The 14263-nt window shown below is 38.3% G+C and overlaps 1 protein-coding gene across 1 annotated transcript in view; it reads left to right on the top strand.

Moving 5' to 3' along the window:
• Positions 1-14263, top strand: part of DDX43 (DEAD-box helicase 43) — a 39835-nt gene that overhangs the window by 13000 nt on the left and 12572 nt on the right. Inside the window, exons 5-7 of the mRNA XM_037843763.1 lie at positions 8824-8905; positions 13414-13570; positions 13802-13920. Of these exons, the coding sequence (XP_037699691.1) occupies positions 8824-8905; positions 13414-13570; positions 13802-13920 (358 nt within the window). The remainder of the gene's footprint in view (positions 1-8823; positions 8906-13413; positions 13571-13801; positions 13921-14263) is intronic.

The following is a 14263-nucleotide window of genomic DNA, read 5'->3' as shown; positions in this document are numbered from 1 at the left end:
TGGCTGATAATATTCTGGAATTATTTAGAGACCAATCATTAGTTCCAGAGAAACCAAAGAATTGCAAACAGCATTTATATATATTTCTATAAGAAGAGCCATTGTAGTGAAAGTGTGGGATAAACTGTTTTTTTTTTTTTTTTCCTTTTTCCTAATGGAGGAGAAAGAGATGTAGTATGTAAGAGGAAAAAGTTTCTTGAGTAGCAGACTTGAAAATTTGTTGGATGAAAGAACATCAGTCATTTCAAAGAGACACTAAAACAGTGGCAGAAAGTTCCTTAAAATTTTGATGGAGGAACTAGAATTATAGAATATAAGAGCCAGACTCAAACATAGCTCAGACATAGCTCAAATGTCATAAGAGAATGGAGCATTTTTTCTGTTTTGAGTCCTCTGTCCCCAGACAGAATCAGTCCTTTCTCTGAGCTTCTGGTAAATTTTTTTGTTCGTATTGATATTGCAGTTAGGAATACACCAGTTAGTATATAGTGAGTTGGTAATAACCTGTGCCAGCCAGGGAATATATCTTACTCAACTGTGCAACCCCAGTGTCATGTTAGGCATTAATTCATTCCTTCCACAAATATATTTTGAGTCCTAATATATGCTAGGGCTACAATGTTGACTAATTCCTAGTACAACATGGAGCTTGGAGTACAGGGAGAATGCAGCATGTAAAAAGATATTGCAGTAAATGCTGTGTGATCAACGTTGTGAACAATTTGCTAAGAAGAGAATAGGGTGATAGCTAACCCAGGGTGTGTGTGTGTATGCGGGGTGCAATGAAAGAAGGGTTCCTTGCAGAGGTGAGGAGGAAAGATAAATTAGATAAAGAGGAAGGAGGAGAGAGTGGGAAAGGAGAAAAAGGCATTCCCAGATGGAAAGTCCTGAAGATAGAGAGTTAAATCCATGGAGATAATTCATTTAATAAAAGGGTTCATGAGATTCCCATTGAAGAAACTGTAGAGGGAGAGACAAGATCTTGTCAGAATATAGCATATTTGCCCTCACTTTAATTACATAAAGGTTTTAAATAGAAGGATGGGGAAAGGTACCACAATGGATCAAGAAGAGTCTGGGGTAGATAGAACAAAGGGTAGATGTTAGTGCTTGAGGAGTGAAGAAGAGACAGGAGAGATTAGGCTGAGGAGGCAGGTGACTAGGTCATAAAGAAGCTTTTAAGTCAGGCTTATCCAGAGAGCCAAGGGAAATCATTTTAGAATTGTCAGTTGTGGTCATGATCAGGTTTAAATTTTAGAAAGAACACCACCATTGCAGTGTAGAGAATGGATTTCAAGTGTGGAAGGGTAGAAAAAATTGGAATTAGGGAGACCAGTTAGAAGACCATTGACACATCCAGGTGAGCAGTAGTTGGGATGGGCAGAAGTGGACAGAGTGAAAAATATTTAGGGAGTGAAAAAAACTTGGTGACTCACTGAATGTAGCAAGTATTTAGGGAGCACCGTTTTTCTGTGTGTTCCTGCCTTGATCTTTAACATGTTGGGAAGATAGCTTCCTCCCCTTCTTTGTAATTCACCTACTTCTTTTTTTTTTTTAATTCAGTTTTATTGAAATATATTCACATTCCATGCAGTCATCCTTAGCGTACAATCATCTATTCACAGTACCATCATATAGTTTTGCATTCGTCACGCCAATTTATTTTTGAACATTTTCCTTACACCAGAAAGAATAAAAAAAATAAAAGTACCAAATCACCCCCCACATCCCACCCTATTTTTCATTTAGTTTCACTTCTTTTTTTAATAAAGAAGTGTACAATCAGTTGTTCACATTACCGTCATATAGTTCATTCATCACCCTGATCTATTCTTTGAACATCTTCCTTGTACCAGAAAAAGTGAAAATAAGAATTAAAAAAAGAGTAAAAAAAGAACACCCAAATTCCTCCCCCCTGCCCTATTTTTCCTTTAGTTTTTTTGCCCCCATTTTTCCACTCATCCATCCACATGCTGGACAAAGGGGAGTGTGATCCACAAGGCTTTCACAATCACATTGTCACCCCTTGTAAACTACACTGCTACATAATCATCCTGAAGCTTCAGGCTACTCGGTTGTAGCCTTACAGTTTCAGGTATTTACTACTAGCTATTCCGATTCATTAAAACCTAAAAAGAATTATCTATATTGTACATAAGAGTGCTTACCAGACTGACCTCTCGACTCTATTTGGAATCTCTCAGCCACTGAAACTTTATTTCATTTCCTTTCACATCCCCCTTTTGGTCAAGAAGATGTTCTCCATCCCACGATGCTGCGTCCAGATTCCTCCCCAGGAGTTACGTTCCATGTTGCCAGGGAGATTTACTCCCCTGGGAGTCAGATCCCATGTATGGGGGACGGCAGTGATTTCACCCGCCAAGTTGACTTAGCTAGAGAGAGAGGGCCACATCTGAGCAACAGAGAGGGATTCAGGGGGAGACTCTTAGGCACGATTACAAGCAGACCTAGCCTCTCCTCTGCAGTAACAGGCTTCTTAAGGGCAAGTCCCGTGACAGAGGGTTCGGCAAATCAAACCGCCAGTCCTCAGTGTTTGTGAGAACATCAGCAACCATCCAGGTGAGGAAGCCCAACACCCCTGCATTCTCCCTCAGCTCCTCAGGGGGGCACTGCATATTTTTTTCATTGTTTTTTTATTTTAATTAACTTTATCAAAAATTTTAAAAAACAGACAATAAAAAAATACTTCAAACAAAACCAAAACAAAGGAATAAGAAAAAACAAATAACCTAAAATAACTACATCACTTCCAAGATGTTCCTACTCTACCCAAAGAAAATATATGGACTATAACCCAGCAAAGGAATAAGAAAAACAGATAACCTAAGATAACTACATTTCTGTGAACTTGTTCCTGCCATACCATCAGAAATTAACAAACCTTAGTCATTCCTGAGCATTCCCAGAATGTTAAAGTTACCCACAATAACTTATCTGTTCTTATTAGATTATCATTCCCCCTTCACTATTTACTATCTATTGCTAGGTCCCCTACATTCTATGTTATAAACCAGTTATTTTACATTTTTCAGTGTTCACATTAGTGGTAACATATAATATTTCTCTTTTTGTGCCTGGCTTATTTCGCTTAGCGTTATGTCTTCAAGGTTCATCCATGTTGTCATATGTTTCATGACATCGTTCTTCCTTACTGTCGCTTAGTATTCCATCATGTGTACCACATTTTGTTTATCCACTCATCTGTTGAAGGACATTTGGGTTGTTTCCATCTCATAGCAATTGGGAATATTGCTGCTGTGAACATTGGTGTGCAGATATCTGTTCGTGTCACTGCTTTCCGATCTTCTGGGTATATACTGAGAAGTGCAATTGCTGGATCAAAGGGTAACTCTATATCTAGTTTTCTAAGGAACTGCCAGACTGACTTCCAGAGTGGCTGAACCATTATACAGTCCCACCAACAATGAATAAGAGTTCCAATTTCTCCACATCCTCTCCAGCATTTCTAGCTTCCTGTTTGTTTAACGGCAGCCATTCTAATTGGTGTGAGATGCTATCTCATTGTGGTCTTAATTTGAATCTCCCTAATAGCTAGTAAGGCTGAACATTTTTTCATGTGTTTTTTGGCCATTTGTATTTCCTCTTCAGAGAACTGTCTTTTCCTATCTTTTGCCCATTTTATAATTGGGCTGTCTGTGCTATTGTCATTGAGTTGTAGGATTTCTTTATATATGCAAGATGTCAGTCTTTTGTCAGATACATGGTTTCGAAATATTTTTCCCATTGAGTTGGCTGCCTCTTCACCTTTTTGACAAATTCCTTTGAGGTGCAGAAACTTCTAATTTTGAGGAGTTCCCATTTATCTGTTTTTTCTTTTGTTCCTTTTGCTTTGGGTGTAACTTCTAGGAAGTGACCTCTTAATACAAGGTGTTGAAGATGTTTCCCTACAGTTTGCTGTTGTTCATTTTCTAGCTTCTTCACTTGCTCCAATAGTTCTTCGATTTTAGCTCTTTCTTCCTTTTTTAATGTATGCATTTAGAGCTATAAATTTCCCCCTCAGTACTGCTTTTGCTGCATCCCATAGGTTTTGATATGTTGTGTTCTCATTTTCATTCATCTGTATATATTTAGCAATTTCTCTTGGTATTTCTTCTTTAACCCACTGATTGTTTAGGAGTGCGTTATTTAGTCTCCAGGTATTTGTGAATTTTCTAAGTCTCTGATGGTTATTGACTTCTAATTGTATTCCACTGTGATCAGAGAATGTACTTTGAATAATTTCAATCTTTTTAAATTTTTTTATGGCCCAGAAAGTTCCATGGGCACTAGAGAAGAATGTGTATCCTGGTGATTTGGGATGTAATGGTGTATGTCTGTCTGTTAATTCAAATTCATTTATCAGATTGTTTATGTTTTCAGTTTCCTTATTGGTCTTCTGTCTGGATTATCTATCTATAGGAGAGAGTGATGTATTAAAGTCTCCCACAGTTATTGTGGAAACATCTATTACTCCTTTAGTTTTGCCAATGTTTGTCTCATGTATTTGGGGGCACCTTGATTGGGTGCATAAACATTTATGATTGTTATTTCTTCTTGTTGAATTGTCCCTTTTATTAGTTTGTAGTGGCCTTCTTTGTCTCTCTAACATCCTTGCATTGAAAGCCTGTTTTATCTGAGATTAATATTGCTACTCCTGCTTTATTTTGGCTGTAGCTTGCATGAAATATTTTTTCCATCCCTTCACTTTCAATTTCTTTGTGTCCCTGTGTCTAAGATGAGTTTCTTATATGCAACATATTGATGGTTCATATTTTTAATCCATTCTGCCAGTCTATATCTTTTAATTGGTGAGTTTAATCCATTCACATTCAATGTTATTACTGTGAAGACATTTCTTGGATCAGCCATTCTATCATTTGGTTTATGTTTGTCAGATATATTTTTCCCCTTTCTCTCTCAATGTGCTTTAACATACCCTTACTAAATCTCTTTGGTTCTTAACCTTTCTCCGTACTTCTCTCTCTTTTCTTTGTTTCTCTGTCATTAGGTCTCCCTTTAGTATCTCAAGTAGGGCAGATCTCTTGTTAGCAAATTCTCTCAGCATTTGTCTCTCTGTGAAAAATTTCAGCTCTCCCTCAAATTTGAAGGAGAGCTTTGCTAGATAAAGAATTCTTGGTTGGAAATTTTTCTCTTTCAGAATTTTAAATATGCCTTGCCACTGCCTTCTCGCCTCTATTGTGGCTGCTGAGTAGTCACTGCTTAGTGTTATGCTGTTTCCCTTGTAAGTGGTGAATTGCTTCTCTCTTGCTGCTTTCAGAACTTGTTCCTTCTCTTCAGCATTTGACAATCTGGTCAGAATATGTCTCAGAGTGGGTTTATTTGGATTTATTCTGTTTGGAGTTCATTGGGCATCTATGATTTGTGTATTTATGTTGTTTACAAGGTTTGGGAAGTTTTCCCCAACAATTTATTTGAATACTCTTCCTAGACCTTTACCCTTCTCTTCATCTTCTGGAACTCCAGTGATTCTTATATTTGTTCATTTTATCTTGTCCATCATATCCCTGAGATCCATTTAGATTTTTTTGATTTTTTCCCCCATTCACTCTTCTGTTCTTTCACTTTCTGTTCTGTCCTCTTCAAGCTCACTGATTCTCTGCTCAGCTTTCTCTAATCTAGTACTATGAGTATCCAGAATCTTTTTAATTTGATCTCAGTTTCTTTTGTTTCCATAATATTGTCTTTTTTTTTAATTTACTCTTGTGAATTCTTCTTTATGCTCTTCTAGGGTCTTCTTCATGTCCTTTATATCCTGTGCCATGATCTTGTTGTTTGTCATTAGTTCTTTGATTAATTGCCCCAAGTACGGTGTCTCCTCTGATCTTTTGATTTGGGTGTTTGGGTTTGGGTTATCCATATCTTCTGTTTTCTTCATATGCTTTAACATTTTCTGTTGTATTTGGCGTCTTGGCATTTGCTTATCTTGTTAGGGTTCTTTTAGGATATGCAGACTTATTTGAACAATTATCTCTAATTTGTCAGATCTACAACTTGGTGGAGTGCACTTTCTCTGACTAACCAGCAGGTGGTGTCCACGAGCCACCTATTTCCCTCAAGCCAGTTCTCCCCAACTTTGTCTTTGTGACGAGTGGGGGTCTGAATCTTGCAGTGTTCAACTGGTGCACCAAATTTCTGTGTGTATTTGGTGGTACCCACCCTGAATGTGGGGGGTGTGTCTGGTTAGGAAGGGAGGGCAGCTTTAATAATCAAATCTCCCAGGTGTTCCTGGAGACTTAAAGCTGTGTAGGAGTCCAAACCTTCAGTTCAGTCTCCCCAAAGTCTGTCTCTGCCATGGACCCACAAGTCCCTGGTATTGGTGTATGGTCCCTAGGACTTCCGTGCGGGTCTCTCTTCTAAGCCGTGCCCTCCTAGGGCCTCCGCTAAGGGAAGACTGCACTGTGTCACAGGTGAGCAATCCCCAAGGGAAGCCCTGGGCCACTGCGTCGCTCACGGGCATTCCCAGCCCACTGAAAAGATGGCTGTATGGGGTGTGGTAATTTCCCCCTTTTCACGGACCTCCACCTTCCTAGTTCCTGGACAGTTAGCTGCGGGTGTGTGAAAGGCTATCGCCTATGCCAATACTGAAGCGCGTGTGTGGGTTGTGGGAAGCATTTCCTGCCACGCTGGGCTGTGCGGCATAGCTCTGGGCTGCAGTGCCATGCAGGGGCATTCCAAGCCCGCTGAAAAGATGGCTGTATGGGGCGTGGTAATTTCCCACTTCTGCGGACCTCCACCTTCCTAGCTCCGGGACAGTTAGCTGCAGGTATGCAAAAGGCTATCGCCTACACCAGATACTGAGGTGTGTGCACGGTTTGTGGGAAGCCCTTCCTGCTGTGCTGGACTGCGCAGCTCTCGCTGCCGGATCTGCAGCCATTTTTGGGTTTTTAAACTAACCCATCTCCAAACCCCAACCCCCGGTTTCTCCTGACAGTGGTGTGGCTGCCAGTTCTCCAGCAGGTTCACTCACTCATTTCAGAACACAGACTCTCGATTTCAACAAATGCACAGTCTCTGTGGATTTAGTAGACCTTGTCCAGTTGGTGCATCTCTGGAACTGGTATTCTGGAGCACTATCTGTCCTTTACCTAGTGTTTTTCACAGAGACGTTTTTTTGCCCTGTCTCTCCTAATCCGCCATCTTCCTCCCTCTCAGCGGTTTCTTTTTTTTTTTTTTTTTTTTTTTTTTTTTTTTTTTTTTTTTTAAATCATCATTTTATTGAGATATATTCACATACCACGCAGTCATACAAAACAAATTGTACTTTCGATTGTTTACAGTACCATTACATAGTTGTACATTCATCACCTAAATCAATCCCTGACACCTTCATTAGCACACACACAAAAATAACAAGAATAATAATTAGAGTGAAAAAGAGCAATTGAAGTAAAAAAGAACACTGGGTACCTTTGTCTGTTTGTTTCCTTCCCCTACTTTTCTACACATCCATCCATAAACTAGACAAAGTGGTGTTTGGTCCTTGTGGCTTTCCCAATCCCATTGTCACCCCTCATAAGCTACATTTTTATACAACTGTCTTCGAGATTCATGGGTTCTGGGTTGTAGTTTGATAGTTTCAGGTATCCACCACCAGCTACCCCAATTCTTTAGAACCTAAAAAGGGTTGTCTAAAGTGTGCATAAGAGTGCCCACCAGAGTGACCTCTCGGCTCCTTTTGGAATCTCTCTGCCACTGAAGCTTATTTCATTTCCTTTCACATCCCCCTTTTGGTCAAGAAGATGTTCTCCGTCCCACGGTGCCAGGTCTACATTCCTCCCTGGGAGTCATATTCCACGTTGCCAGGGAGATTCACTTCCCTGGGTGTCAGCGGTTTCTTTTAACTAAAGTTGTTATTCTCTAAAACTGTGTGTAGCTTTTATATTATACTAGTGAAATCTATGTGAAAAATGAAGATAATAAAATTTAAAGTGCTGCAGTTAGTCCCTAAAGCACACTAGTTTCTGTCTGCCATGATTTATGCTATAAATGGGAAATTAAATGTTGAGTGTTCTGGCTGGCAAGAGCAGAATAAAAAGGGAAAAGTATTAAATTATGAGAAAGAAAGAAGCATAACAGTTCCTGAGAAGAGACAGGGGTATTGGGTGTTTTTTTTTTCCTTTAATTTTAACTGAAATTTCTCACTTGAAACATTTTTTATATAGGGTATAACATTTCACAGTAAATTCTGGTACTAATTTTGGCTATCAGAATGAGGCAGCAATATGTCATCTTCTATTTTTAAAAATTAAAAGCTAACACACTAATTTGTGGCCAAAATGATGACAGTAATTTCCACTATATTTGCTAGTCTGTTAAGTTTTCAATGCCATTTTAACAAAATACATGTTGGGGAGGGTGGGGAGGGGGCCAGTGAAAGGATTTAAGTTTGGAGGAGGTATGATAGATGTTTAAGGAAAAAAAGCACTAGCTTAAGAGGATAAAATAAGGATATTAATTTAATTCATATGGTGTTTGAGAGAGGCTTCATCGATTGTGGGGATTCTATGTCTTGTAAAGCATGTTTTATTTTGTTTAAAACTTTGATATTATTAAAGATTTCTTTTTTTGAGTGAAAACTGTAAAATTGAAAGACAAGCCATAAAGGGAAATTCCTTAGAGACTGGCATAAGCCTGGCAAATTATACAACTGTTCACAGCTACGTGTATGTATGGTGGGATTAATAGAAATTTTAGTTTGATTTCTGTAACTTTGAATAAATGTCAGTGGAATGTAAATTCTTGTTATCATTATCAAAATTTGAATTTTCGTCTTTCTCCAAGATTTACCTCCAATTAAGAAAAACTTTTACATAGAGTCAGCAACAACAAGCTCAATGTCACAAGTGCAGATAGACAACTGGAGGTGGGTAGTTTTGTTTTATTACCTCTTTAAGTGAACTTCTTGTATAGTTATTTATTAATATTAAATTAACTCTTGCAGTAGAGATTTGAAATGGTTGCATTTGAAGACTGTACCTTCCATATTTATTCAAATGGAAACTTGGTTGCATCCTACATGAGATATTTTAGAGCACTGCTATCCAATAGAACTCTGATTATGGACAATGGTCTGTATTTGTGTCTAATAGATAAGCCGCATGTAGCTGTTGATCACTTAAAATATGGCTAGTGTGACTGAGGAACTGAATTTTATTTAACTTCAATTTAAATAGTCACAAGTGGCTAGTGGCTATCATATTAGAACAATTTCAAAGGATTCTTTCTGAAACTTTTGTAAATGACAAGAAATTGATATGATAGCTGAGTATTGGAAAAACTTCCTAAACTCTTCAGTCCTTGTTATCTGGAATTGAAAGTTTTAATCACAGCTTTTTTTTTTAATTAAAATCTTACAAAACTAATGCACAGGTGGGGGAAAGATGGCAGCATAGAGAGATGTGGAATTTAGTGAGTCCCCTGGAGCATCTAATAAACAACCAGGAACTAGTAAATAATCTGGAACAACTGTTGGGGGACAAGCATGACTGTCCACACATCGTGCACCAGTCTGGATTGGGTGGAATGGCTGAGAGCACAGCATAAAAACTGTAAATAAAAACTGCGAAACCATGCCGGGATCCCCCTCCCCCCACAGCAGGCTAAGCTGCAAGACCTCGCTGTGGGAGAAAGCAGCATTCCTGGAGCAAGCTAATATAGTGCAACCTAGCTCCAACTGGGGTTTTAATTAACAAATGTGAACTGCTCAATACAAGCTACAAACATAGACAAACCCCTAACAAGCAGCAAAGTACTCCAAGGCTGTTCGCAGTGGAGAGGAGGTGGGGCTGATGGAAAAAAAATTAATTAAAAAAAATACAGAGAGTTTTACAGACTACTGACCTTAGAGAGCCAGAAAATGCCTGTGCCCTGGGAAAGGGAGCCCAGAAGCCGGGTGCTCTCTCTGACTGACGGGCAAAACTGAGGGGCCATGGACTGGCTCTGAAAAGGGGCTTTCTTTCCCTTTTTCTCTCTGTCAGCCTGAGTGGCTCAGTGGAGAAAGCCTCAGCCATTTTCAGTTCACAGCACTCTGACCCAGACAGGGATGGAGTTAACAGAGTCAGAGAGACAAAGGAGTAATTCAAATGCAGAAGATAACTCCCTTGGGGGTGTATCTTGCCTAAGAGGAAGGAGGTGGGGCCCAGCTCTTGTGTCTACCCTCCCTTCGGAACTCAGACCATAGGGCCTGGGGGAAACAGTCAAAAGAGAAACAACCTAAAGGGACCACACGTCTTTACACCAGTTGGGAGTGACAAGCTGACAGGCACCACCTTCTGGGCAGGTTGGGAAAGGCACAGCAGCTAGAGGTCTCACAGGAAAATCTGTCAATCTTCTAAGACACACCCTCAGGGAAACTTGACACTGAATATAGCCCCATTCTGAGACCTGAACCTGTTCTGGTCTGGGAAAATTTGATTGGGGTAAACAAGGAAACCACATGCCTAGACAACAGAAAACTACAAATTACACTAGGAAAAATGAAGATATGGCCCAGTCAAAGGAATAAACTTACACCTCAATTAAGATACAGTTGAGATATTGTTTCACTGTAATGAAACAATCAATTAAAGATTTTCAATTAAATATGCCAAATCAATTCAAAAACCAAGCAAATGAGTTCAGGAAAAACATGGCAAAAGGGATGAAGGATATAAAGAAAATACTGGGCAAACATAAGATAGAAATCAAAAGTTTGAATAAACAACTGGCAGAGTCTATGGAAATGAAAGGCACGAAACAAGAGATGAAAAACACAATGGAGACCATATTTCAAGAGGCAGAAGAAAACATTCAGGAACTGGAGAACAAGACACCTGAAAGCCTACACACAAAAGAACAGATAGAGAAAACAATGGAAAAATATGAGCAACGTCTCCGGGAACTTAAGGACAAAACAAAATGCAGGAATGTACATGTCATTGGTGTCCCAGAAGGAGAAGAGAAGGGAAAAGGGGCAGAAGTAATAATAGAGGAAATAATCAATGAAAATTTCCCATCTTTATGAAAGACATAAAATTATGGATCCAAGAAGCACAGTGTACCCCAAACAGAATAGATCTGAATAGAACTATGCCAAGAAACTTAATAATCGTGTTATCAAACATCAAAGACAAAAAGACAATCCTGAAAGCAGCAAGAGAAAAGTGATCCATCACATACAAGGGAAGCTTGATAAGACTATGTGTGGATTTCTCATTAGAAACCGTGGAGGCAAGAAGGAAGTGGTGTGATATATTTAAGATACTGAAAGAGAAAAACCACCAAGAATCCTATATCTAGGAAAACTGTCCTTCAGATATGAGGGAAAGTTTAAAATACTCTCTGACAGACAGACAATGAGAGAGTTTGTGAACAAGATACCCACTCTACAGGAAATACTATAGGGAGCACTACAGACAGATAGGAAAAGATAGGAGTGAGAGGTTTGGAACACAGTTTTGGGTGATGGTAGCATAGCAATGTAAGTACACTGAACAAAGATGACTGTGAGTATGACTGAAAGAGAAAGGTTAGGAGCATGTGAGACATCAAAAGGAAAGAGGAAAGATAAAGATTGGGACTGTATAACTCAGTGAAACCTATTGTGATAAAATGTACAAATATGTTTTTACATGAGGGAGAACAAATGAATGTCAACCTTGCAAGGTGTTAAAAATGGGGTGGTATTGGGTAAAAAAAAATACAATCAATGCAAACTAGAGACTATAGTTAACAGAAACACTGTATTATTCTTCCTTTAATGTAACAAAGGCAATATACCAAACCTAAATGCATATAAGAGGGGGAGATAAGGGAGGGGTATGGTACTCTTGGCATTGCTGATGTTGTCTGACTCTTTTATTGTACTTTAGTTTAACTCTGTCTCTCCTTTTGTTGCTTTCTGGCTGTCATTTTTTCTTTCTTTTTCTTTTTCTTTTGTCTCTCTGCCTTTGACTCTACCTCCTTCTTTGTGGAAGAAATGGAGATGTCCTTATATAGATAGTGGTGATGGTGGTGAACACATAAATACATGACCATACAGGGAACCATCGAATGTTTACTTAGGACGGAATGTATGGTGTGTGAACAAAACCTTCTTAAAAAAAAAAACAAAAAACAGGTTGATGAAGAAATCTTGAGGGCACTATATTGAGTGAAATAAGACACAAAGGGACAAATATTGCAGGGTCTCACTGATATGAACCAATTATAATATGTAAACTCATAGACATGAAATACAGGTTACCAGGATATAGAATGAGGCTAAAGAATGGGGAGTGGTTGCTTATTATGAGCAGAATGTTTAGGTTGAACTTAAGTGTTTGGTAATGGATAGAGGTAACGGTAGCACGTTATTGTGAGAATAACTAATAGTGCTGAATGGTGTGTGAATGTTGTAGAAAGGGGAAGTTTGGAGTCACATGTCATCAGAAGGAAAGTTGGAGGTTGAAATATGGAAATGTATAAATAGTGAATCGTGTGGTGGACAATATCTGTGATTAACTGTACAAATATTAAGAGATCTCGTTCATGAACTAGAACAAATGTAGGACACTCTAACTAGAAGCTCAAAATAGAGAGGTAAATTGCAAACTATGTACTACAGTTTTAGTATTTTAATGTTCTTTCATCAACAGTAACAAATGTGCTATACCAATACTATGAGTCAATGTTGGGGGGGGTGGTTTGGGATATGGAAGGATTTGCGTTTTCTTTTTTGTTTTTATTTCTTTTCTGGAGTAATGAAAATGTTCTAAAAAATTGAGAAAAATTAATTGTGGTGATGGATGCACAGCTGTGGGATGGTACCATGGCAATTGATTGTGCACTTTGGATGATTGTATGATATGTAAACAATCTCAATAAGACTGAATTTAAAAAAATACTATTAAAAAAAAAACTAACACACAGTATGGTATAGTGGAAAGAATGGTTACTCTGGGTCTGAGTAGCACTCAGACCTTGGGCAAGTAAGTGAGCTTATGGTATGATCAGATCAATGAGATCACATCAGACTAATTCTTACTTCATGGATTGTTGAGAGTTAATTAAAGAAATATGTGTGGAATATTATAGGCCCTCAAGTGTTTGCCAAATCTGTTTTTCAATAATGAAGCATATAAATTTCAAGCTCCATTCTTTATCATCTTTCGTCTTTGAAACTCATTGGCCCATTCGTATGTACAAGTTTTGTTTATTTTTCTCAGCAACTATTTCCAGATAAGAGAAAGGAGGGCTCCTGTTTCTACTTCTTAGTTATTACAATTCATTGTAACTTTCCATAACAGTCTGGTAGTTGACTTTCTGGATATGACCTGAACTAATTTGGGGGAAAATTTATTTCTTGGGAGTAAAGTGACAAGCCACTAATCCTTGTGTCATTTTTTTTTAAAGGAAGGAAAACTATAATATAATGTGTGATGACTTGAAAGATGGTGAAAAACGTCCTATCCCCAATCCTACTTGTAAATTTGAGGATGCCTTTCAATGTTATCCTGAAGTTATGGAAAACATAATAAAGGCAGGTTTTCAAAAGCCAACACCAATTCAGGTATGATTTCCTTAATTCTAATATTTCACTGAAGATTTTCTTCCAAACAATGATGTCTGATTGTTGAAAGTTTAATAACCAGGGAGTACTGTCTCTTATGAGCACTCCTCCAGCACCACAAATGCCTAGTACTCAAGAAATGTTTATTGAAAGAAGTTTAGGATTGGGAGAGGAGGGATACTTGGCAAGTAGAGGTGTATTTTTTGTTTTAATGTTTATAATTTGTTTCAGTCACAGGCATGGCCAATAGTTCTTCAAGGAATAGATCTTATAGGAGTAGCCCAAACTGGAACAGGGAAGACACTGTCCTATTTAATGCCTGGATTTATTCATCTTGATTCTCAACCAATGTAAGAATTCCTACAGCTGAGTTCTCTTTATAGGGGTTTCGTAGATATCAACACCAAAAGTACAGTTAAAGTTTCTTTTCTCTATCTTACCAGTCAAAAGTAATGCCTGTTCTCAAGAAGGATGCAGGAAAATAGACACTTGAGAGTTGTAAAAGACACTAGGTAATAGGTTGACAACAGTAATATCAACCAAAAGCCTTACTACAATGAAAATTGTTTAAATTATCTTGGTCCAATATGATATACTATTCTGTTACGTGAAAAGGCAGGTTATAGGAATAGCCCAATTTTGTTTTTAAAATGTCTATAAATTTATATCCAAGCATAAAGGTATATCTTGTCA

The sequence above is a fragment of the Choloepus didactylus genome, chromosome 7 (genome assembly GCF_015220235.1).
Source record: "Choloepus didactylus isolate mChoDid1 chromosome 7, mChoDid1.pri, whole genome shotgun sequence".
In the NCBI taxonomy this organism is placed as follows: domain Eukaryota; kingdom Metazoa; phylum Chordata; class Mammalia; order Pilosa; family Megalonychidae; genus Choloepus; species Choloepus didactylus.
The sequence above is the reverse complement of the archived record's forward strand: the minus strand, read 5'-3'. Positions and strand labels throughout refer to the sequence as shown.